Genomic DNA, 23,599 nt, shown 5'->3' on the forward strand with positions numbered 1-23,599 from the left:
TGCCGGCGTGACCCCCTGAAAGAGAGTCGTGGGCCCAAGCTAATACCCTTCTGCGGTCTTTGTGGGAAACCACCACTCGTCCTAGGGTGGAAACCGTGGTGCTGGCTAACTGGATCTTAGCGGGATCAATAATGTGTTGTGGGAGGTCTTCCTTCTCCTCCTGAATTTCATAACGGGAGAGCGCGTCAGCCCGTACATTCTTCAAGGCGGGCCGGTACTTCAGTATGAAATTGAAACGGTTAAAGAAAAGGGACCAACGTGCTTGTCGAGGATTAAGACGTTGGGCCTGGTTAAGGAACTCCAGGTTCTTATGATCCGTATAAATTGTAACCGGATGAAGGGAGCCCTCCAACCACTGTCTCCATTCCTCCAGCGCAAGTTTGACAGCTAGCAACTCCTTATCCCCAATGCCGTAGTTGCACTCGGCTGACGAGAATTTCTTGGAAAAATAGGAGCAGGGTAGGAGATGTCCGGAGGTAGAGACTTGCGAGAGGACCGCTCCCACAGCAATGTTAGAGGCATCGACCTCGACGAAGAATGGCCGCGTTGGATCCGGGTGACGTAAACAGGTATCCCGGAGAAACGCCTTCTTTAATTGTTCGAAAGCCTCAGTAGCTTCCTCAGGCCAAAGGCGAGTGTTTGCCCCTTTCCGAGTTAGCGCGGTTAAAGGTGCCACCAAGCGAGAGTACTGGGGAATAAAGTGTCTATAGAAGTTAGCAAACCCCAAAAAACGTTGCAAAGCTTTTAGCCCCTCAGGTCGGGGCCACTTCCTGATAGCGGATACCTTACTGGGGTCCATCCGGAAACCAGTAGAGGACACAATATACCCTAGGAAGGGTAACGACTCTTGCTCAAAGAGACATTTTTCGAACTTAGCATACAAATGGTGGTCTCGTAAGATCTGGAGTACTTGCCTCACATGTTGCCGATGGGAGGTAAGATCTGGGGAGTGTATGAGAACGTCGTCCAAATAGACGATCACGCAGGAGTGCAATAAGTCTCGCAGAATCTCGTTCATCAAGTGCTGGAATACAGCGGGAGCATTGCACAGTCCGAACGGCATCACTAGATATTCATAATGGCCGTCCCGGGTGTTGAACGCCGTCTTCCATTCATCCCCGGGGCGGATTCGAACCCGATTGTATGCGCCGCGGAGGTCCAATTTAGTGAAGACTTGGGCTCCTTGGAGTCTGTCCAGCAATTCCGGAATGAGGGGAAGTGGATACCGGTTCTTCTTGGTGATAGCATTGAGCCCACGGTAATCAATGCAAGGCCGCAAAGCCCCATCCTTTTTTGCAACAAAAAAGAAACCTGCTCCGGCGGGAGACTTGGAAGGGCGTATGAAGCCCTTAGCCAGATTCTCGGTGATGTAATCGGACATAGCCCGGGTCTCTGGCTGAGACAAAGGATAAACTCGTCCTCAGGGGGGAGTAGTACCTGGAAGCAACTCTATCGCACAGTCAAAAGGTCGGTGTTGCGGTAACAATTCCGCTTTTTCCTTGGAAAAGACGTCCTGGAAGTCAGCATACGGAGCCGGTAATACCGGCGAGGTGTGAGCCAGCGGAATCCGTTGGAATCTTTTCACTTGGAGGCAGGATTGGAAACACTCAGAACTCCACTGGGTAATCTGAAAATCCTTCCAGCGAATCACAGGAGAGTGTTTCTGAAGCCAGGGTAACCCAAGAACCACCGGATGTACAGCTTTCTCCAACACTAGCAACGAAATCTCCTCTGAGTGTAATAAGCCCGTCTGCAAAATCAACGGTACAGTCTCGGTGGAGATGCACCCCGACAAAGGAGTACCCTGAATAGAGGTTACCCGTAAGGCAGGAGTCCTGGGTCGCGTAGGGAGATTCAGCTGTTGCACCAAATCCTTAGTAATGAAATTGCCACCAGCCCCGGAATCAACTAGGGCTTGCGTGAGGAAGGAACCACCAGGATACTCCAAGGTTACCGGTATAGTACATTGAAGAGCAGGACTAAGGCAGCCTAGGGGACACTCCTCCCTTACACCTAGGCGCGGGAGTTTTCCGCCCGTTCTTTACACTGTGCAAGGTAGTGGCCCTTTCCGCCACAGTACAGGCACAGCCTCAAGTCACGGCGTCGCTGTCTTTCTTCAGGTGACAAAGACGAACGGCCCACTTGCATGGGCTCGTCAGAGGCAGTTGCTGGTGAAGGTGCGGTTCCCCGTGACCCCGAACCTGAATTCGAGAACCTGGGAGTCACGGACGTCGAACGTCGGAAAGGGCGCCCCTCTTTCGCCCTCTGCTGCAAACGCCGATCAATTCGACCCGCTAAGTCAATCAGGGAACTCAGGGTCTCCGGTAGGTCCCGAGCCGCTAGCTCGTCCTTAATACGACCGGCTAAACCCTCCAGGAACACGCCCCGAAGAGCCTCATCCTGCCAGCCTACCTCGTGGGCGAGGGTGCGAAATTCCAACGCGTAGTCTGCCAAAGTCCGCGATCCTTGCCGGAGCTGGAGTAACTCTGAAGTAGCGGAAGCCTGGCGTGCTGGCTCATCAAAGGCCGCTTTGAACTCTTCCACAAAACGGTTCAAATCCCCCAGTGCAGGATCGTTATTCTCCCACATGGGGGAAGCCCAATTCAGGGCCCGTCCGTCCAGAAGGGCAAAAATGTACGCCACCTTAGTACCATCAGTAGGAAACTGGTTCGGCAGTAGTGCAAAGCGCACATAACATTGGTTTAAGAACCCTCGACACGCCTTGGCATCCCCGGCATAGCGAGAGGGTGCTGGGAGCTGCGTAGGGGACTGGAGGGTTACCAGTGGTGCAGGAACAGGTGCTGGTACTGGAACAGGCGCGGGCGGCTCGGTATCCATGCGAGACGCCAGCCGCTCCACTGTAGCAGCCAGAGAATCCAGGACTTGCTGTTGCTGAACTAACCGCTGGGCCAAACCCGGAATGGCCTGTAGCCCGGCGAGGTCTGCCGGATCCATGGCCTTGCAAACTGTTGTGATGGAGAAAATCCGGATGTGGATCCTTAGGCCGACCGACCCGAGGGAACAGTCGGTAGGCAGAACTCCCACTGGGCAATAGGAGCTTCACCTGGAAACCCGTGACTCCTCCAGAGGAGCTGTGGGAGCCCGGGTTGCTAGGACTTAGGAGTCTTCGCCCTGGAAGCCCGAGGTCCCCCCAGGAGGAGCCCGTAGGGACCCGGGCCGCTGGGACTTAGGCGAGAACGAAGAAACCCAGGAGTGGAATCCGGACTGGAGTCTGGGCAGGCGGCGAGCAAGCAGGAGTCGGGGTCACGAACCGGAGTCAAGGCAGGCTGAAGACAAACAGGAGTCGAAGTCACGGACCGGAGTCAAGGCAGGCTGAGGACAAGCGTGGTCAGGCTATCCGAGGTCAAGGCAGGTGACAGGCAAGCGAAGTCAGGCAAAGCGGAGTCAGGCAGGAAACAGGCAATTCAGGAACGCAACTCAGAGCTACCAGAAGTAGTGAACCTTGTTGCAAGGCAAGGAAGGCTGAGAACTGCAGGGCTTAAATAGCCCTGCAGCGTCTGACGTCAGAAGAGGGAGGAGCCGTGTTTTCCCGCGCTGGTCCCTTCAAAAACGGAGCTCAGCCGCGCGCGCGCGCCTGGGGGCGGGGCCAGCCGGGAGAGAACGCCGGCGGCAGAGAAGGAGCTGGCGCATGGCGCCTGATGGCCCTGTAGGCCCGCGCCGAGCTGAAGCGGCAGGGGGAAGCTGCGGCTGAGGTCCCGGGTCCGCGGAACGCGGGAGCTCTCCGGGACCCGGAGAGAAGGTAAGGCCTCGGGCGCCAGCGTGGCGACCGAGACCGCAACATTAAAATACATTTTAAATGTCTTCAGACATTGCTCATTCCACAACGCATCTGGAAAAGAGTTCCGCAGTGTGACCCAACCACAGAAAAGTCCTTTCACATCTCTCAACCAGCCTGACCTGGCTTAAAGAAGATATATCTAGCAAATTTCATCTCAGTGACCTCAGTGCTCTAGGGGATTTATAAATCTTTAAAACTGAGCTAAACCAGATAAGAGAGTCAGTACTCATGGCCCTGTGAATAAGAGAGAGAATTCTAAATTTAATTTGCCACTGAATAGTGGAGAGCATACAATACTGGAGATATATGTTTTTCCCAACCCTGTCATCATCTTGCTGACAAATTCTGCACCATTTGCAGAGCATTTATTGCAGATGAAGGCAGACCAATAAAAATTGCACTACAGTAATTAAGAGAATAGTGCATTCAAGAGTGTTTGAAAATCATTACCAGAAAGAAAATGTTTACATCAGGGGTAGGCAACTCCGGTCCTGGAGTCCAACAAACAGATCTTCTTTTCAGAATATCCACATGAGATATATTTGTATGCACTGCCTCCTTTTTATGGAAATACATCTCATGCATATTCATTGTACATGTCTTGAAAACCAGCCCTGGTTGTGGCACTTCAGGACTGGAGTTGCCTAACCCTGGTTTAAGTTTTCACAATTTCCGCAATTTAAAAAAAAGCATCTTTAACTACTGATTTAACCTGTGCCTTTAGTGACAAATTAAATTCAAGAATAATTCCTAAACTCTTTACTTGTGGTGATATTGGAACTGTCCAATTCTCAAAAGGGAAAGGATAATGGAATCTTAGCAGATGGAAATCAACCCAATAACGTTATCTCTGTTTTTCTTACATTCAACCTAAGTCTATAATCAAACATCTATTGTCTGCTAGTGGAAAGGCATTGAGATACACTAGAAAAGCTTCAGAAAAAGAAGTTGCAACAGGAACAAAAACTTGTATGTCATCTGCATAGAGCCTGTAGCCGACTCCAAGACTGGCCAGAAGGCATAAAGGCAGATGCCGATAAACCCTGACTAAGCCTGCTGATAAGGCTGAACCTTTTGGAACTTGTGTATCAATCTGATACCATGCTGAGTCAATAGATTCTGTACAATAGATTATTTCAAATAAGAAGTAAAGCAGGCTAGATCTGTTTCACTTATACCTAGATTTCTTAATCTAGATAACAAGATGGAATGGTTACGGTATCAAAGACTTTAGTTAAGCCATTCCATCAGTCAAAACAGCAAGACTGACCCAAGTGAGAGAAAGGGCCTTATCTTTGGCAGGCCCTACAGTATGGAACACAGTGCCTCTAGAAATCAGATTATAAAGAGATCTCAAAACCTTTAAGAAAAGTTTAAAAACATGGCTTTATAAGCAAGCCGATTACAAAGAGACCGGAGAATAGAAAATACACAGGAATAGGCAGAAGAGCACCAGTAAACAGCACTATTCCTAAAATGTGCTGGATAATATTTTTAATAACTTTATTTCTTAACTAACATAGTAGTAAAACTTAAAGGATGTGAATTTTACCTGTAAATAGTACCTTACAGGTACACATGGTCAGGACCTATATCACTAAACAAGCGAAGCTTTTTTGTTTATGATAAAATGTAACCGAACCTTTTTGGCACCTGTTAGAATGTACGATAGTACGCATTCACCTATCCTAATCTATGTTGCGATGGTATATAACTTAGTGACGGTATAGAAAAGATTTTAAATAAATAAATCAATCTAGCAAAACCAGTCTGTAATAGAGCATCAAATTCTCTTCTAAAAACATCCAAACCTGATAACAACTTGGCCTCAGTGCTATGAATCTAACAAAAACCAAGTTGGTATTGATCTAAGATGTTGATGTTGTTAGCAAAAATTTTGGCAAAACTGGGAGTAAAGATATTTTAAATAAATAGTAATATAGTAAATGATGGCAGATAAAGACCAAAATGGTCCATCCAGTCTGCTTTTCTATCTCTACCTGTGCCTCTCATTCCTTTTTCCCTCCTTCTCCTATACCCCTTTGTTGTTCTCTTTCTTTCCCCTCTAGTTTTTCCTTGCCTTCCTTTCTGTCTCTCCTTCCTCCACTGTGCACCTCAATCTGTTTCCTCCCCTTTCCTTGTTCCCCCCATATCCATTTTTTCTACTCTACATTAAAAAAAAACAACAACTCAGCAATGTGCAGCATTTTTAAATCTCTAAGGGTGAAGAAGCTGACTCTGTGCATTTGCTGCCGTGGTGCCATGTACATAGACATCGTTGGTGTAGCAGTGTATGTATAAAAGAGACAGCCTCCTCCCCTGCAATGCTTTTAGAGTGCTGCCGCACTGCTTTGGCTTTTTTTTTTTTTAATTCACCAGCCCTGGAGAATGCTAGAACTCTCCTGGAGACCTGAAGTTCGGGTTTAAAACTTGGGAACTCTGGATGAAGGCCCGAGAGTTCCCAGGGCTGTTGAGCTTGGTAACAGTAGAGTAGTATAGCATTAACTGCATTATCATTATATTGCAAATAAAACTTCAGAAAGTAAGCACAGTGTAATCAGATACAAAAATACGTTGTAGTATCCTGCAAGATCGAATGAAAGAGAGAGATCATTAAACCACAGGTTAAAGCAGCATTTCACATTACATGTGTTTTTTCTGATGAAAAAGGCATCGGAAAATGATATCCTGGGTCAACCAGAAAGCTGCCCATGAAAGGACCAATTCACCCTTGGTCTTTTTAGGTTCAGAATATTCAGGTTTTGCCAAACAGCAACTGCTGTAAAAGGGACATAAATATAAAATGTTTGACATGGCTCAAAAAAAGATATTTGTCACATACAGGACTCTGATTTACTATAGACACTTCATTCATTCATTTTATTCACGCCACAATGGGTTATTCACCCACGCACTTATGCCATATTTTATGTCTCCTTGAATCCAAAAACCTAAGTATATATACTCCTGTCTATGGCTGGAATATGTCCAGAAGGCCCCTTTCTCCAGTGCAATGTATTACTCGCCTACCCAAGGATACTAGGTGAGGTACAAAAACAGATAAAAACAACCATTCAATTAATACAATGTAAAAAAGCTCATTCAGGAAGGACACCACAGCGAATCATCACCCTACAGAGAAGGCACAGACAGCGGCCTAACCGGGGACCACCTCGATTAGGTTCCATCAAATGTCTCTTTATCCAATAGCAGCTCATTTGGAAGAGAATTCCACACGCGTGCACCAGCAAAGAATGAAACCCTGTCAAATGTTTCATCCAGACGAAAGTGTCTGGGAGAAGGCTGGAGCCTGACAATCTCAAGAGTTCAAGGAGGGTGGAATACCTTAAGCAGCTTACTGAAACAAGAAAAGGCCTCCTGACTGAGGGCTTTGTGAATCAGAATTAGTATTCTTTGTATAACTGGCAGCCAATACAGCAGTTTCAAGACTGGAGCAATATGTTCCAAACATCGAGTGTTTGTCAGGACTCATGCAGCTATGTTTTGCACCACCTGTAAGGGTCTCAAGGAAGATTTGAGCAAACCAATATACAGAGAGTTACAATAATCCAGCCCATTTAACACAGTTGCTTGTAAAACAGTGCAAAAGTCAGAAAATTCCAATAATGGTTTTGGGCTAATCTGCAGAAATACCATAAATAATAGCTGTTTTGTGACTGGAGGATAATATATAAAACACTTTCCACAATCCACTATCTAATCCACAATGTCAGCAGTCCATGGTTGCATGCAATTCTTCATTTCTATGTTCCTACACGAAATCTTAGATCACAAAACCAATTCCTGCTCGAAATATCCTCACCCAAATCAACCAGACTCTCAGCAACTCGAGAGCATGCTTTTTCCATCGTGGGCCCCATAGTATGGAACTCTATACCACTCCACATAAGATCTATACCTGGTGCTAGAGACTTCAAAAAAAGCTTTGAAATACTATTTAGTCAATCAGGCATATAAAGATCTTAACCGATCATAAATACTTTTTCTCCTCCACGTCCACAGTCCAATCCATAATATATCGGGCTTGGTAGTGTGTCTGTCAGTGCTTGCGCATGTTCCGCAGCCCGCCGATAGATGGCGCTATACTATATCGGGCTTGGTAGTGTGTCCGTCAGTGCTCGTGCATGTTCCCCAGCCCGCCGATAGATGGCGCTATACTATATCGGGCTTGGTAGTGTGTCTGTCAGTGCTTGCGCATGTTCCGCAGCCCGCCGATAGATGGCGCTATACTATATCGGGCTTGGTAGTGTGTCCGTCAGTGCTCGCGCATGTTCCCCAGCCCGCCGATAGATGGCGCTATAATATATCGGGCTTGGTAGTGTGTCCGTCAGTGCTCGTGCATGTTCCCCAGCCCGCCGATAGATGGCGCTATACTATATCGGGCTTGGTAGTGTGTCTGTCAGTGCTTGCGCATGTTCCGCAGCCCGCCGATAGATGGCGCTATACTATATCGGGCTTGGTAGTGTGTCCGTCAGTGCTCGCGCATGTTCCCCAGCCCGCCGATAGATGGCGCTATACTATATCGGGCTTGGTAGTGTGTCCGTCAGTGCTCGCGCATGTTCCCCAGCCCGCCGATAGATGGCGCTATACTATATCGGGCTTGGTAGTGTGTCCGTCAGTGCTCGTGCATGTTCCCCAGCCCGCCGATAGATGGCGCTATACTATATCGGGCTTGGTAGTGTGTCTGTCAGTGCTTGCGCATGTTCCGCAGCCCGCCGATAGATGGCGCTATAATATATCGGGCTTGGTAGTGTGTCCGTCAGTGCTCGTGCATGTTCCCCAGCCCGCCGATAGATGGCGCTATAATATATCGGGCTTGGTAGTGTGTCTGTCAGTGCTTGCGCATGTTCCGCAGCCCGCCGATAGATGGCGCTATAATATATCGGGCTTGGTAGTGTGTCCGTCAGTGCTCGTGCATGTTCCCCAGCCCGCCGATAGATGGCGCTATACTATATCGGGCTTGGTAGTGTGTCTGTCAGTGCTTGCGCATGTTCCGCAGCCCGCCGATAGATGGCGCTATACTATATCGGGCTTGGTAGTGTGTCCGTCAGTGCTCGCGCATGTTCCCCAGCCCGCCGATAGATGGCGCAGGCGGCTCCCTGGCCGCTTTGGGGACTCAAACATGCCAGAGGTACGAAGGACAGCGGAAATCGCGAGACAGGCAGAATATAGCAGAGGAGACCCTAGCATGCGTCCCACGGCACACGCTCCGTTCGCGGCAAGGATGAAGGCCCAGCGCACCGTTCATGGCAAAAAGAGAAGGCCCCCGTGTGCCACAATTGGCGCGCCCGGGCCTTCATCTTCGCCGCGGAGTGTGTGCCACGGGACACGCTTGGTTCGCGGCATGCCGGTGTCTCCACTGCTATTTTCTGCTCAAGATGAAAATGGAAGGCCCCCGTGTGCCGCGAACGGCGCGCCGGGCCTTCATCTTCGCTGCGGCATGCCGGTGAGAGAGAATGTGTGTCGGGAGGGGAGGGTGAGAGAGAGCAGGAGGGTGTGAGAAAGAGCATGGGGGGGATGCCGGTGTGAGAGAGAATGAGTGTTTGAGAGAGGGGGTGACAGAGAGCATGGTTGGTAAGAGGGAGGGTGGGGAGGGTAAGAGAGAGCAGGAGGGGGTGAGAGAGAGCATGGGAGGTAAGAGAGGGTGGGTGGGGGGATGCTTGACTGTGGGTTTCAGAGAGAGGGAGTCTATATGAGGGGAGGAGGATGCCGGTGAGTGACAATGTGTGTGTGAGAGAGGAGAGGGGGTGTGGGGGAGTGCGAGAGACAGCTTGGTTGGTAAGAGGGGGAGTGCGTGGGATGCTTGAGTGTGGGTTTCAAAGAGGGAGCCTATATGAGGGGATGTGTGTGTGTGCCAGAGAATGAGGGAGCCTGTAAGAGGATGTGTGTATGTGGAAGGGACACTCTTACAGTGAATTTCTAGGGAAATTCTGCTCAAAACAAGAGCAGATGTGCCAATAAAAAGGCTTGCCGCCCGGGCGTAGAATGAGTATAGTTGCTAGTTTCTTTAAACCATTTAGGTTTAAAGATTTTTCTTTCCAAGTCCATTCTTGTATGACAGTTCATTTCTTTTGTCCTTTAGTTTTACCATTGTATTTATTATCCCATTGTGATCATTTCATTATGAATGTTTTATTATGTATGTTTCCATTGTTACCTGCCTCAAACTTTGGAGGGTGCGAGCAATAAGTCCTTTTTTAATTAAATACTGCCTTATTCTGAGGCTGGGAAGAAAGATTTTGGTCTAAGATTATACCTAGATTTCTTACTTTAGGTGAAATGGGAACAGAGGCGTCCTCATGAGATCTCTGGAGAATCACACCTACTCAGATTCACTAGGAATAAGGGAAGAGACGATGGGTCAAGGAAGAAGAAAAGCCAGGAATCAGTGTCAATGAGAAAGGAGGAAGAGGATTTATCAGGGGGGGGGTCAATAAATGGCAGCTAACTGGAGAGGTAGTGGGGTAAATAGGTGGTTGGAAAGGACCTCAGAGGAAGAAAAAGAATGGAATCGAGGTAGAAGAAGGGGGTGAACCTACAAGAGGGGGCGAGCAGCAGTCCAACACCACCGCCCATGCGGTTATAGGAGAAAAGATAACCTCCCTGACAGAGAGCAGCAACTGAAGCAGAGTCCTCAGGGGAAAGCAAGACCTCAGTCAAGGCAAGAAGATGAAGAGTATGAGAAATAGAGAGGTCATGAATATAGGAAAGCTTCTTGGAAACAGAGTGGACATTGCACTGGGCACATGAGAAAGAAAGAGAAGAGGAACAGCAATAAGATTAGTGGAGTCACGCTTTAATATGCACCAATAGGGTGGAGGGCCAGGACCGGGATTGGTATCCTCAGCTGAGAGGAGGAGGAAGAGCAGGAGAATGCATGGAAGAGAGGTGGAGAAGTGATGATTACAACAAGGATGAGATGCTGTTAGAGAGGAAGGAAACTTTGAAGTTCTAGAGCACTGGACAGTGCAGATGACAGAAAAGCAGGTAAGATAAAAAATGGAGAGAACTGGGAAGGTAGATACAGATTTACTTGTGGTTTACAGCAGGCAATAAAAATGGGGAGGGTTAGCATCAAGAAAAGAAAACATAAAACCATTGGAAATAGAGGTCTGAGATGGTTTGTGGTAATTTTCAATGCAACCCAAACACACCCCCCCCCCCCCCCCCCAACAAACCATACCTTCTCATCACCTAGCTGGCTGCTCAAGGAACAGGAGCAGCTCAGGCCTGAAATAGGTTGTGGTGACTTCTGGAGTTGACAGCAAGGCATCTGGGAAAAGTATGCAGATATGCCACAGCCTCCCTAGTACTTGGCTGGCTGCTCAGGGAGCATGGGGTGGGAGCAGCTCAGGCCCAATGTGGGTTGTGGTGACTTCCAGAACTGACCACTGAGGCAGCTGGGAGATGTATGCAGATGCGCTGCGACCTCCCCAGAGGTATTAGAAACCCAAACCCCACGTGATACATGGAAGCTGTGTAAAGCAGTGCTGAGAGTAAGAGTGAAAATGAAGAATCTTTAGCTACTATTTAAGGAAGCATTCGTGTCATCTGCTTAAACTTTGTCTCCTATGAACCCATGCTTTTCATTGTCTCCCAGCAGCATATTGTAAAATTGTGTTTGTGCTTGTTTTGTTTATTACTTTGATTTGTTTCACTATCTATGTTGAGCGGTACCCGTCCACAAACTTTAGAGGGTGTGGGTAATAAATATTGCAAATAATTAAATAAATAATAAGATAAAGATCGAAATGGTCCATCTTGTCTGTCCAGTGGAGATTCATTCAATTTGGGTAAAAGCACATATAAAAATCCCATACATAATCCAACACCAAATCCTGGCCCCTCTCTTCTCCCTACTCCCTCCCATTCCCCCCACCATAACACAGTAACATAGTAAATGATGACTGGTAATGAGCCAAATGCTCCAGCCACTTTGCCCAACAATTTTCTTAGGGTAGGATCTGCTGCACCATGCAGGTTAACCCCATGCAGAAATGTTACACCTACAGGGGTCTGTTACCTGTCCTTTCAACTCTTTCCCAAGTGTAAAACCAAAAAGTGGAAGATTGACAAACTGAAGAATAGTAAATCACCTGGACCAGATAGCATACTCCCCAGGGTTCCGAAAGAACTAAAAAATGATATTTCTGACCTATTTCAATTAATTTGTAACCAATCATTACAATCATCTGATGTATCTGAAGATTGAAAGACATCCAATGTAACCCCAATATTTAAAAATGGCTCCAGGGGTGATCCATGAAGCTATAGACCGGTGAGCCTGACTTCAGTGCTGGGAACAATCATGGAAACTGTTATAAAGGAATAAAATCTCAAAACATTTAGATAGACATGGTTTAATGGGACACTGCCAGCATGGAATTTCCCAAGGAAGTCTTGCCTCACAAATCTCCTACATTTTTTTGAAGGGGTTAATAAACATGTGGACAAAGGTGAACCTGTAGATGTGGTGTATTTGGATTTTCAGAAGTCGTTCAATAAAGTCCTGCATGAGAGGCTTCTAAGAAAGCTAAAAAAAAGTCAGGGGATAGGAGGCAATGTCTTTTTGTGGATTGCAAGCTGGTTAAAAGACAGGAAACAGAAAGTAGGATTAAATGGTCAGTTTTCACAGTGGAAAAAGGTAAACAGTGGAGTGCCTCAGGGATCTGTACTTGGACCGGTGCTTTTTAATATATTTATAAATGATCTGGAAAGTGGTACAATGAGTGAGGTGATCAAATTTGCAGATGACAGAAAATTATGCAGAGTAGTTAAATCTCAAGCAGATTGTGATAAATTGCAGGAGGACCTTGCGAGACTGGAAGATTGGGCTTCCAAATGGGAGATGAAATTTAACATGGACAAGTGCAAAGTGATGCATATAGGGAAAAATAACCCTTGCTGTAGTTACACAATGTTAGGTTCTATCTTAGGAGTTGCCACCCAGGAAACAGATCTAGGCGTCATAGTGGATGAGACATTAAAATAGTTGGCTCAGTGTGCTGTGGCGATCAAAATAGCAAACAGAATATTAGGAATTATGAAGAAGGGAATGGCAAATAAAAGGATGGATGTCATAATGTCTCTGTATTGCTCCATGGTAAGATCGCATCTTGAATACTGTGTGCAATTCTGGTCGCCACATCTCAGAAAAGATATAGTTGCACTGGAGAAAGTGCAGAGAAGGCGACCAAAATGATAAGGGGCATGGATCAGTTGCCCAATGAGGTAAGGCTAAGGAAGGCTTGTTCAGGTTGGAGAAGAGACGACTGAGGGGGGTATATGATAGAAGTCTACAAAACCATGAAAGTTCTTGAACAAGTTAATGTAAATTGGTTATTTACTCTCTCAGATAATAGAAGGACTAGGGGGCACTTCATGAAGTTAGTAAGTAGCTCATTTTAAAATTGAAGGAAATTCATTTTTACTCAGTGCATAGTTAAGCTCTAGAATTCATTGCCAGAGGATGTGGTTACAGCAGTTAGTGTAACTGGTTTAAAAAAGGTTTGGAAAAATCCATAAACTGCTATTAATTAATAATCAATAGTAGCTTGAGATTTATTTAATGTTTGGGTACTTGCCAGGTACTTGTGTCTTGGATTGGCCACTGTTGGAAACAGGATACTGGGCTTGATGGACTCTTGGTCTGATCCACTATGGCAATTCTTATGTTCTTATGTAAGGAGAAATGAGAGATCATGCACACAAAGAAAGCTGAACTTGAAAGAAGCTAGTAGTGGCCCAATCACATTTACTAGTCTGACCTCACCCATTTTGACATGCAAAGAAATATTTTCTGAAGAGCAAATCTCACTAATTGCAAAGAATATGGTAAAAGTCAGTTAAGCAGGTTACGCTACCTTCTGACTCAGAGACCGCTGACAAAACCCTGCAAATAATTAAACTTTCAAAACCGGAGAATGGAGGTCTTGCTGATAACATTTTAGTATCCAGAGAAAAGTACAGTCTGTATCCTGAGATAACCTGAGAAGGAAGGCACGTGAATGAACAAACCATTAAAAAGCAGGAGAAATAAAAACACAACGTTATAAGGGATTTTATTCTCCTAACTGAGGACTTAAAATGGATATCAAGGGGCAAGGGACACCCAAGCTTAGATGGTTTGGAATAGGAGGTGGGGGGGAGAGGGGAGCAAGGCCATGAATAAAACAGAAGATGAATATACAGAAGTGCAGGCTGAAGGAAATGCAAGGCTCCAGGCTATGATCAGGCTCCAAGCCCATGTAAAGTGGCTTGCTGAGGGGAGAAGATTCCATCCCGCCTGTTTCTCCCTATCTCATACTGGCAAAGGGGAAGGGCTGCCCCTGTTGTTTTTTCTGGAAGTCGGAGAAGCCTCTCTAGCAATCGAGCAGTTATACTGTCACCCTGTGCGGAGGAGGGCAGGGTGCAGAACTGGTCCAGGCTTGGAAACCACAGGAACGAAGAACTGAAAAGAAAGGTTTTCTCAAGAGATGATCTGAAGCCTGCTCCTCAGCATTAACATGGGGATAGAATACTTGCTCGACTTGCCATCCATCCCCCATAAGAAAATACACAACACATTAACTGGGATTTAAATAGGCCGCAGTTTATTAACACAAACTAACCCGAGCCCTTACAAATCGAACTTAACGCACAACCCCCAACTTACCCGCCCCCCCCCCCCACCCTTTCCTCCCCCTTTTCTCCACCACTTTGCCCCCAGTAGTGAAGGAACAGAAAACCCCACCCCCTACCCCACCTACTCCGCCTCGGACCAGCGAGAGTAAGCACATACCGAGAACTTGACCCCTTAGTTCTTCGGTCCTCCCGTGTAGCGGCCCCCCCAGCTACACGAGGCTTGCACCACCGGCCCCCACCACCGTAAACCCCCCGCCTTACAAATTCCTCTTGGGCTCGGGTTTACCGCCACAAAACAAGTCGACTAAGTCAACTTGTTCCCCCCACACTGCGGCCAGCTACCATTTCCTAATCTCTCTTTTTAAGCCTTCCAGTATGGAGTTATTAAACAAGTCCATACCCACTTCGGATAAATGGACCCATCACCACTGAATAACCCAACTTCCACCGCCCAGGATCAGGGGTGCCAAATCCAAAACCCCCCTTCCCATCCCATCCATTTTCCCATTTGTCTGTTCAACTTTTTGACTCCGGAGTGCCAGATTTCCTCATCCGTATTTCGCAATCGGAGAATGACATCAGACCATCCAATGCGTACCCGGGGCCATCTTATTATCTGCAATAGGTCTTTCTTCATGCGGTGAGTAGCTCCCTGCATGATTTAGACTCGATATCATTCCCCCCTAGGTGTATGAGGAGTATATTTGGCGTACCCCACATTTCGATCCTCTCATACAGGAAAGGTAGGCGTTCGTCCCAACCCATGCCCCGCTTACTAAACCAGGCTAAATGCCAACCTGCCCTTTCTAAATCCAAGTGCTCCCCGTACGGACGCTTCAGCGCTCTTCTTTGCGCCCGGTGTATGTATGAATGGCCCATCCTTCGAAACGTCGCATCCCTATTCTCTCTGTAACCTGACTCAGAAGCAAGGGCATGCAGGCACCCTCGGCTTTGAGCAACCTGCATTTGCGCAGTGTTGATGCGTGATGTGCCGGCTTGAGTCCCTGACAGTACTGAGTCATGTTGCAACAGAACAGCTTCATGTCATGGCACGGGGGTTGTTGTTTTTTGTATAGATTGACTGGCTGTGCTAAACTCATACATCGTGAGATCAGCACAGCCAGCTTGCACGATTTAGAAATAACTACATGACTCCTGTGCCAGAAGCTGGATTAATGGTGGAGTGTGTGTGTGTGGAAAGACTGGAAGAAAAAAGAAGAGAATAAGATCCTATTTTGACACTAGTCTGGCAGACTGGCAGCACACACAGGCAGTGGTGCTGACAGCTGGCTACTAAGCAGAAGTACGGCTACCATGTCAGTCCACTTGAATGCATAGACATAAAGGTTAACAAATAAAAATAAAAGAAATATATAAGATGAAACCTTTTTATTGGACTAACAATACTTTTTTTGACTAACTTTCGAGAGCTAATACTCTCTTCTTCAGTTCAGAATTCAAATGAACAAAAGATAACGTTTGTTAGGAAATATAGAGTAGAGTGGCTGCTATACGTAAATCATAAAAGGCATTTCTGTGATTCACGTATCACTGCCACACTACTCTTTATTTCCTGCTTATGTCTTCTTTTGCTCATTTGAATTCTGTCCTGAAGAAGAGAGTTTTAGCTCTCGAAAGCTAGTCAAGAAATATATTGTTAATCCAATAAAAAGGTATAATCTTTTACATATATATATATATTTGTTTTTAATTTTGTGATCTTTATTTCTGTGCATACTAAGTAGTAATAAGCTATCCTGCAACTGCAAACACCAAACGGACATTCAATGACAACTTAAGAAAGAATGATTATAGGGAAGGTTACAGAGAGTCACTCACTAACTGCTCCTTCTCAGATCAGCAATCAGATAACACTCATACAACACAACCTGAGGAAGCATCAACCACTGTCACTCTTCTGAGTCAAATAAAGTTTAATATTGAAAGGTGAAGGAGATGTAGGTGCAGAGGTGTCCTGTGCCAGATCTGAGTCTCGCCAGCAGCCAGTGATTGCATAGGCAGTGGTGGCCAACTCCAGATCTCAAGATTTTCAGAATATCCATAATGAATATACATGAGATAGATTTGCATGCACTGCCTCCATTGTATGCAAATATATCTCTTGCAAATTTATGTGGATATCCTGAAAGCCTCATCTGTTTGTGACTCTTGAGGACTGGAGTTGGCCACCCTTAGCATAGGATTGGTGCAGAGGAGCCTGTCTTAGCCCAGCCTCTGATTCACATCTGAAATCTCATCAGGAGGCATCCAGTGCCACCTGGAAGACTTAGGAACCAGACTCCGTTAGCATGTATAGCTGTAAGATATATCCTCTGTGTTATTGTGCTATCATTAAGCAATGATCAGAGAATCTATAGTGTGATTAAAGAATAGATCAGAGGTTCCCAAACCTGTACTGGAGGACCACCAGCCAGTTGGGTTTTCAGGATATCCAAAAAGAATATGCATGAGATAAATTAGCATACACTACCTCCATACCATGCAAATTTTATTTAATGCATATTCATTGTGGATATCCTGACTGACTGGCTGAGGGTCCTCTTGGATAGGTACGGGATCTTCTGATACAGAGTTAATATGCATGTTGTGAAATGCATTATCAGTTTCTTCAATCTATTTATAAACTAGCATCCTAACTGTAGGATCTTTAACTTTAGTCTTAATCCATTCTGAAAGCTTTGGCAGGTACAGTTGAATTACACATCCCATAGTTCATTGAATGTATGTCCGATTTCTATTCATAGGCGGCAGTGTGACTTGCTTCACAACCTATATCTCCATCTCTTGCAAAAATTCATTAACATTGTTGAATTATATTTGCATGGAGAAAAATAAAGCATGATTTTTTTGCCATTCAAGGTGTACAATAAAGAGTTGGAGCTAGAATACGGCAACTTTGAAGACTGGCTGCATACTTTCAACCTCCTGCGGGGCAAGATTGGCGATGATGATGATAACGTGGCAGAGGAAGAGCGCATAGTAGGCAGGTTTAAGGTGAGCCTGTTGCTGACAATCCATAGCACTCTCTCTGTGTACCACAATTATTAGGGCAATGGTAGCAACTGATTTTTTTTCTTTATTATTTTCTGTCATTTTCTATTAATTTATGCATTTTTAGATTTTTCTTTTTTTGGTATTTACCACTTAAATTACACTTTTAGAAGTAATTTACAGGTCGATGTACTAAATCATAGGATTTCCCACAGGTTAGCAGTCTGTTTTGAGTGCAAGTTTCCCTCTTATGCAAATGAACTGGGTAGGAATCTTTCACACTAATTTGAGTTCTGGGATGGCAGAAAGATGAGATGTTATATTTTTGCAAAAACTGGCAAGCAAAGACATTTTCATTTTCATGTGCTAGTTTTCAAAAAATTCATAAATAATGAGCAGCTTTGCATGTTGTTTTTTGTTGTTTTTTTTTTTGCATCGCAGCACTTTTGTGCATAGCAAACAATGAGGTAGATGTTCAAAACATACGTGTGTGTGTACTTTTGTTCGCGCCGGTGGCGCGAACAAAAGTACACCAGATTTTATAAGAAACGCGCGTATCTTATAAAATCCGGGGTCGGCACGCGCAAGGCTGCGCAAAATCGGCAGCCTGTGCGCGCCGAGCCGCGCAGCCTGCCTCCATTCCCTCCGTTCCTCCGAGTCCCCCCACCTTCCCCTCCCTTCCCCTCCCTTCCCCACCCCCCAGCCCTACCTAAATCCCCCCCTACCTTTGTTGGGCAAGTTACGCCTGCTTGAAGCAAGCGTAACTTGCGCGCACCGCCCCGGCATCACCCAGCACAGGCCGCAGTGCCGGGGGACTCGGGACCGCCCTCCCGGCCCGCCCCCGAACCGTCGCCACGCCCCGGACCCGCCCCGAACCACCCCCTGCCCCCGAACACGCCCCCCCCGCCCCTTTTACGAAGCCCCGGGACTTGCGCGCGTAAATCCAGGATGATTTACGCGTGCAGGGGTTTTAAAATCTACCCCTATATGAGAAAGTTTACTACAGAGACTGCTCCAAAGTTACAAATTCTTCTTTCACAGAAGGGATGTTCTAGTGGGGGAAAAAAAAACACACCAAATACCAAAGCTTTGGCATCTTTTGGTGTTTCTAGGTGGCTTGTGTGTTTATCTTTTCAACCAGAGCTGTTCTTGAGTCATAATTTACTGGAGACCTCCACTGACAGATCACACAGCCAGCTGGGACTGTATTTGTTATAGCAAACCAGGGTCTCATATCCAGGTGTTTTGTATCGGTAGCTAGGGCTGAAGGAAATAGCTCTCTGGGTAGTTCTGGAAAGTTGCCTTATCTTCTTGTGCCTCAGTTTACTGCACTGTGTTTGGGTGGTAATAACTCTAACACGATTCTCATCTGGAAGCTTACAAGCAGTTCAGGCCCTTGATCCCAGAGATGAATGCATGTATGTTTCAGAAATACTAAAACAATTCTAAAGCACATTGTGATTTTGTCTAGATGAGTTGTGCTGTATAAACCCAAATTATTAATATTATTATGCACTTAGCATAATGTCATCTGCAGATAGCATGCACATTGGCGGCTCTTTCTCAATATCCTTCTTCAGTGTATCCAGTTCTAATAAGAAGAGAAATGGACTTAGGGTTGATCTCTGCTTTATTCCCACTTCAACTGGAAAGCTTTTTGTTTTTCCACAACCTCTCTCACCTGAATCTTCCTATCCTGTCATGTCCTTGACCAGCTGTATGCAAATCTCTGGTATATTGGTATGGTTTATGATATTTATATACAGCCTGCATGTACCGATTGATATGGGTTACATGAAAATTTCATACATAATTCCAAAATGTATAAAAAAGAAACACAAGATACATTAACCAAAAAACAATAACCTCCTGCTCTACCAAATCATTTCTCTGACCACCATCTCGTATACCCTTTCAAGACTGACAAACACCAGCAGCAGCTCCTTCTTTTATTCTCTGTACTTCTCTAGTAGAACCTTCAATGCAAAATTCACTTCTATGAGGACCTCCGATGACAGAAGGTGGACTGGTTTTCACTGATCTTTGCCAGCTTTCTTAGCTTCTTCTCCATAATCCTCTCCCACAACTTGATTGCATGGCTCATCAGTATTCTCACTCTGTCATTATTGCATTCGGGCACACCTCCTTTTCTCTTGAAGATCAGGGCTAGTGGAATATTCTACTCATTTGGCATTATTAACACAATTCTCTTGGCTTTTTTTTTTTTTGCAGGGTTCAATGTGTGTGTACAAAGTCCCTATTTCCGATGATATTACCAAGGAAGCTGGTTATGACCCCAACTTTGGCATGTTCCAAGGAATCCCAAACAATGATCCCATCAATGTGCTGGTCAGAGTCTATGTGGTGAGGGTAAGCAGCTCCGTGACTTTGAAAAATGAACTTGCACTGCACTGTGAAGTGATAACATCCAGTGCTTTGAAACCAGCGGCAGCTGAGGCTTTTTTTGGTGTGAAAGTATGATTCTGTTAACATACATTATTAGAATTCTTCTTTAGCTAAATGTTCTCCATTGTGCCTTTGAGAAACATCCTTTTAAATGTTAATCCCTTTTCTTTAATTTTTCCTCATTGTTTTTCTGCATCTCTGAGTGTGCTATTTCTGTTGATGTGCTCTTTCCCCTATCTGCTCTCACAGGCCACAGACCTGCACCCTGCCGATATTAATGGCAAAGCAGATCCCTACGTTGTCATAAAACTGGGGAAAACTGACATCAGAGATAAGGAGAACTACATCTCAAAGCAGCTGAACCCGGTGTTTGGAAAGTAAGTCATCATCTCCCCGCACACTATCTGCTCTCTTCTCTGCTCTTCCATGCATTGGTTCTGAAAGGGAATTTTGTTCATTTTTCTGTATCTTACCCCATCCTTGCTCCTTTTCCCAAGTAAATCTCATAAGAAGAAGCCAAGTACAGACACTAGCATTGCTATTTTATCTCGTGCCCTTCTGGTAAATAGGACAAGCACTACAATGACTTCATGTTGCTGAGAAAGCAGATCATTGCTCTTTGCTGATAACTAGGTGTCTCCATCAGAGTACTATTTGACTTAAACCTTCACCCCCACCGCAAAACTTCACTAACAGTCCCAGGTGCCCCCTATCCAAAGAACAAGGATCCTCAGCAGTAGCAGCGATATGAAGTCAAAGCGCAGGCACTAACAGCAGTGCCATCTGGCTGCCGCCGTGCTTCCCTTTGTAATAGCGTATCTAATAAACCACAGCCTGGGGCCATTATTTGATGACAGAAGGATGTTCTAGAAGGCATTCCAGCTTTTTATAAGTTGGTGAGACTGATTTGAGAGCCTAGCTTCTTAATTCCAAAACTCTGTGTATCGAGTTTCTCAATTATAATACACAAAAAGGGGTTGAATTAGCAGAAGTTTGAAACTTGTGAACAGTGGTGACTGTTGTCTCAGTTTCAATTTCAGTTCATTTTTATATGCCATAGATTCCAGATGCTCATTGCAGTATTGCAATACATAAAACACAGATAGTATATAACAGTTTAAATTACAATAATACTTAAAACCAAAGATCTCAGTTCAGATAAAATACTCTGATGCTGAACACATCTGTCAACTACAATAGTAAATCAAAGAACAGCAATACAATTAGCATAGTCATCAACATTTAAGCCAGTATAAACTACAAGGAAAACAGGCTAGAGCAATTTAGAAATCTGTAAAAGATTCACTAAATCAATTAAAAGCCAGGCTGTCAGATAATGTTCAAATACTAAGCAGTCTGTCTCAAATCGATGTTTCTTTCCACCAGGAAGGCCCTATTCATGAAAACCACACCCCCCTCCTAGTTTTTGTCAGTCTATACTCTTAAGAGGATAACTTTCAAACAAATGCACAGAGCCATATAAATGGCCACGAGTAGATCTGTGCTACTATTTTGTAACCCAATGTACATGATATACTTGCAATTTATGAAATACACATATCTCTATCCCGTAATATACACTCATATGTAGGCTTACACATGATTACATTCAATGCATTGAACACACGTACTTTTCCTACCTATTTTTTAAATATACAGGTGTATACTTTATGTGCAAAAATAAAGTAGGACCTACTTGCATATATCAGGATGTACGCGCACAAGTTGATGTATTTTAATACATGTGCATTTCAAAGACATAACCAGTTTTACCAATTAGTCCACCAGTTTGCCCAGTCCTTCTCCAGTCATCGAGACCCTCAAGTTCTTTATCCTGAACTCCCCCCCCCCCCCCCCCCCGGTTCTCCCAGACCTTCCACCCAGCCAATAGTACCCAATAAACACATTAAATATCATTTACAGCAGATAATTAGCAGATGTAAAATTACACAAGTAAGCTGGCAAATCTATGTGCATAAGTGTCTCATAAAATATCAACTTTTGCACATAAATGTTAGCTCTGTCCTGGACCGCCCCTTTTTTGCGCACATATAGGTGCATGCAAAAGTGAAAATACATGCATATTACTGACTTTTATAGAATATGGAATATGCACGTAGAATCTACAGATAAGCAAATGTGCGCATTTTTTACACGCGTAACATTTTGAAAATTCATCCATGTGTGTGCAGACAGCCTTAAAAATGTTTCATTCCAATCAACTTTAAAAAAAAAGAACTATAACCTGAGACCTCGCAAGACACAAAATTAAAGAGTTAAAATTTTAAAAGGACATTGGAATTTTCTCGAGAGCTCTTGAAGTTCTCTAAATATATGCAAAATACTATTTGTTCTCTGGTAATGTTGACACTCTGGCTGCACAATTTTATACCATCTGTAACCTTGTACTAGCTTATCTGGGAGACTCAGATATAACATGTTCCAGTATTGAAGATGTGAATCTGAAGATCCTGCATTACTCATTTTAAATGATTTGATTCCAGGTAAGGACATAACCAGCAAAACAGATGTAGCTTGCCATATGCTTTCTATGAAAATTCCAGAGCCTAACATAGTAACATAGTTAACGATGGCAGATAAAGACCAAAATGGTCCATCCAATCTGCCCAGCAAGTTGCTTAGAGTAATAACTACCAGTCCATGCAGGTTACCCTCTTGCTTTCTGTTAAGGGTAGTAACCGCTGCTCCATGCAGGTACTCTCCTCCTGTAGAAATTTTAAATTTCTTCATTTCCATTCTTTAGTCACTAGGGATACTCTGTGTTTGTCCCACGCCCTTTTAAATTACATTATTGTTTTTGTCTTCACCATCTCTTTCAGGAGGGCATTCTATGCACACACCACCCTTTCCATGAAGAAATATCTCCTGACATTGTTCTTGAGTCTTCCTCCTTGGAGTTTCATATAATGACCCTCTATTTTGAAAGTCTGTATCACATCTCCTCTTCACCACCTTGAGACCCACTCCCCAGGCTTCTCATTTTATACATGAGCCTCCTATGTGGGACAGTATCAAAAGCCTTGCTGAGATCTAAGTAAACCACATCAAATGCTCTTCCTTGATCCAATTCTCTTGTCACCCAATCAAAAAAAAAAATCGGATTTGTTTTGACAGGGCATTTCTCTGGTAAAACCACGTTGCTTTGGATGCTGAAACCCATTGGATTGTAGATAGTTCATTCTACTTTTCTTTATCAGAACCTCCATTAATTTTACCACCTGTGAGATAAGGCTCACAGGTGGTAAACCTACGGGTTCCTTTATAGTACATCTCTCATCTGAAGCTCTGGGAATAAAGTAAACTTTATTTATTGATGGAAACTCAGAATCTGATATTAGAAGAATTTCACGAAGATATCTCTTAAAAGTTATTTCCAGTAATTCTTCCATAATTTTAGGAAAATTAATCAATCTCAAATTTAACCGTCTGTTCCAGTTTTCAAGAATGTCCAGCCTACATGATAGGGATGTTCTGTCTTTAACTGTAGCTATATTGAAATTCTTAATTTGTTGTATACCAGTTTCCACTTTGACTACAGACACCTTCACAGTCTCCAAAGCATTCTCCTGATCTTGCATTTTGGTGTTCACTGAAACAGTTAACTTGTCCATTTTCCTATTACATGCTTTTACTGCAGTTGAGAGGCCTGCCACAAGTTCCAATAGATTCTCCAACATTACAATCACAAGTTTTGTTGGGAGTAAAAGCTGCTCACTC

At 44.7% G+C, this 23,599-nt stretch overlaps 1 protein-coding gene across 7 annotated transcripts in view; it reads left to right on the forward strand.

The window, feature by feature from the left end:
• OTOF (otoferlin) overlaps window positions 1-23,599 on the forward strand; it is a 773,648-nt gene that overhangs the window by 677,717 nt on the left and 72,332 nt on the right. For all 7 annotated transcript variants that reach the window (XM_029596247.1, XM_029596250.1, XM_029596249.1 and 4 more), the window contains 3 exons: window positions 17,324-17,458; window positions 19,688-19,825; window positions 20,111-20,238. In XM_029596247.1, the coding sequence (XP_029452107.1) occupies window positions 17,324-17,458; window positions 19,688-19,825; window positions 20,111-20,238 (401 nt within the window). The remainder of the gene's footprint in view (window positions 1-17,323; window positions 17,459-19,687; window positions 19,826-20,110; window positions 20,239-23,599) is intronic.

Source organism: Rhinatrema bivittatum, chromosome 3, assembly GCF_901001135.1.
Source record: "Rhinatrema bivittatum chromosome 3, aRhiBiv1.1, whole genome shotgun sequence".
Classification (NCBI taxonomy): domain Eukaryota; kingdom Metazoa; phylum Chordata; class Amphibia; order Gymnophiona; family Rhinatrematidae; genus Rhinatrema; species Rhinatrema bivittatum.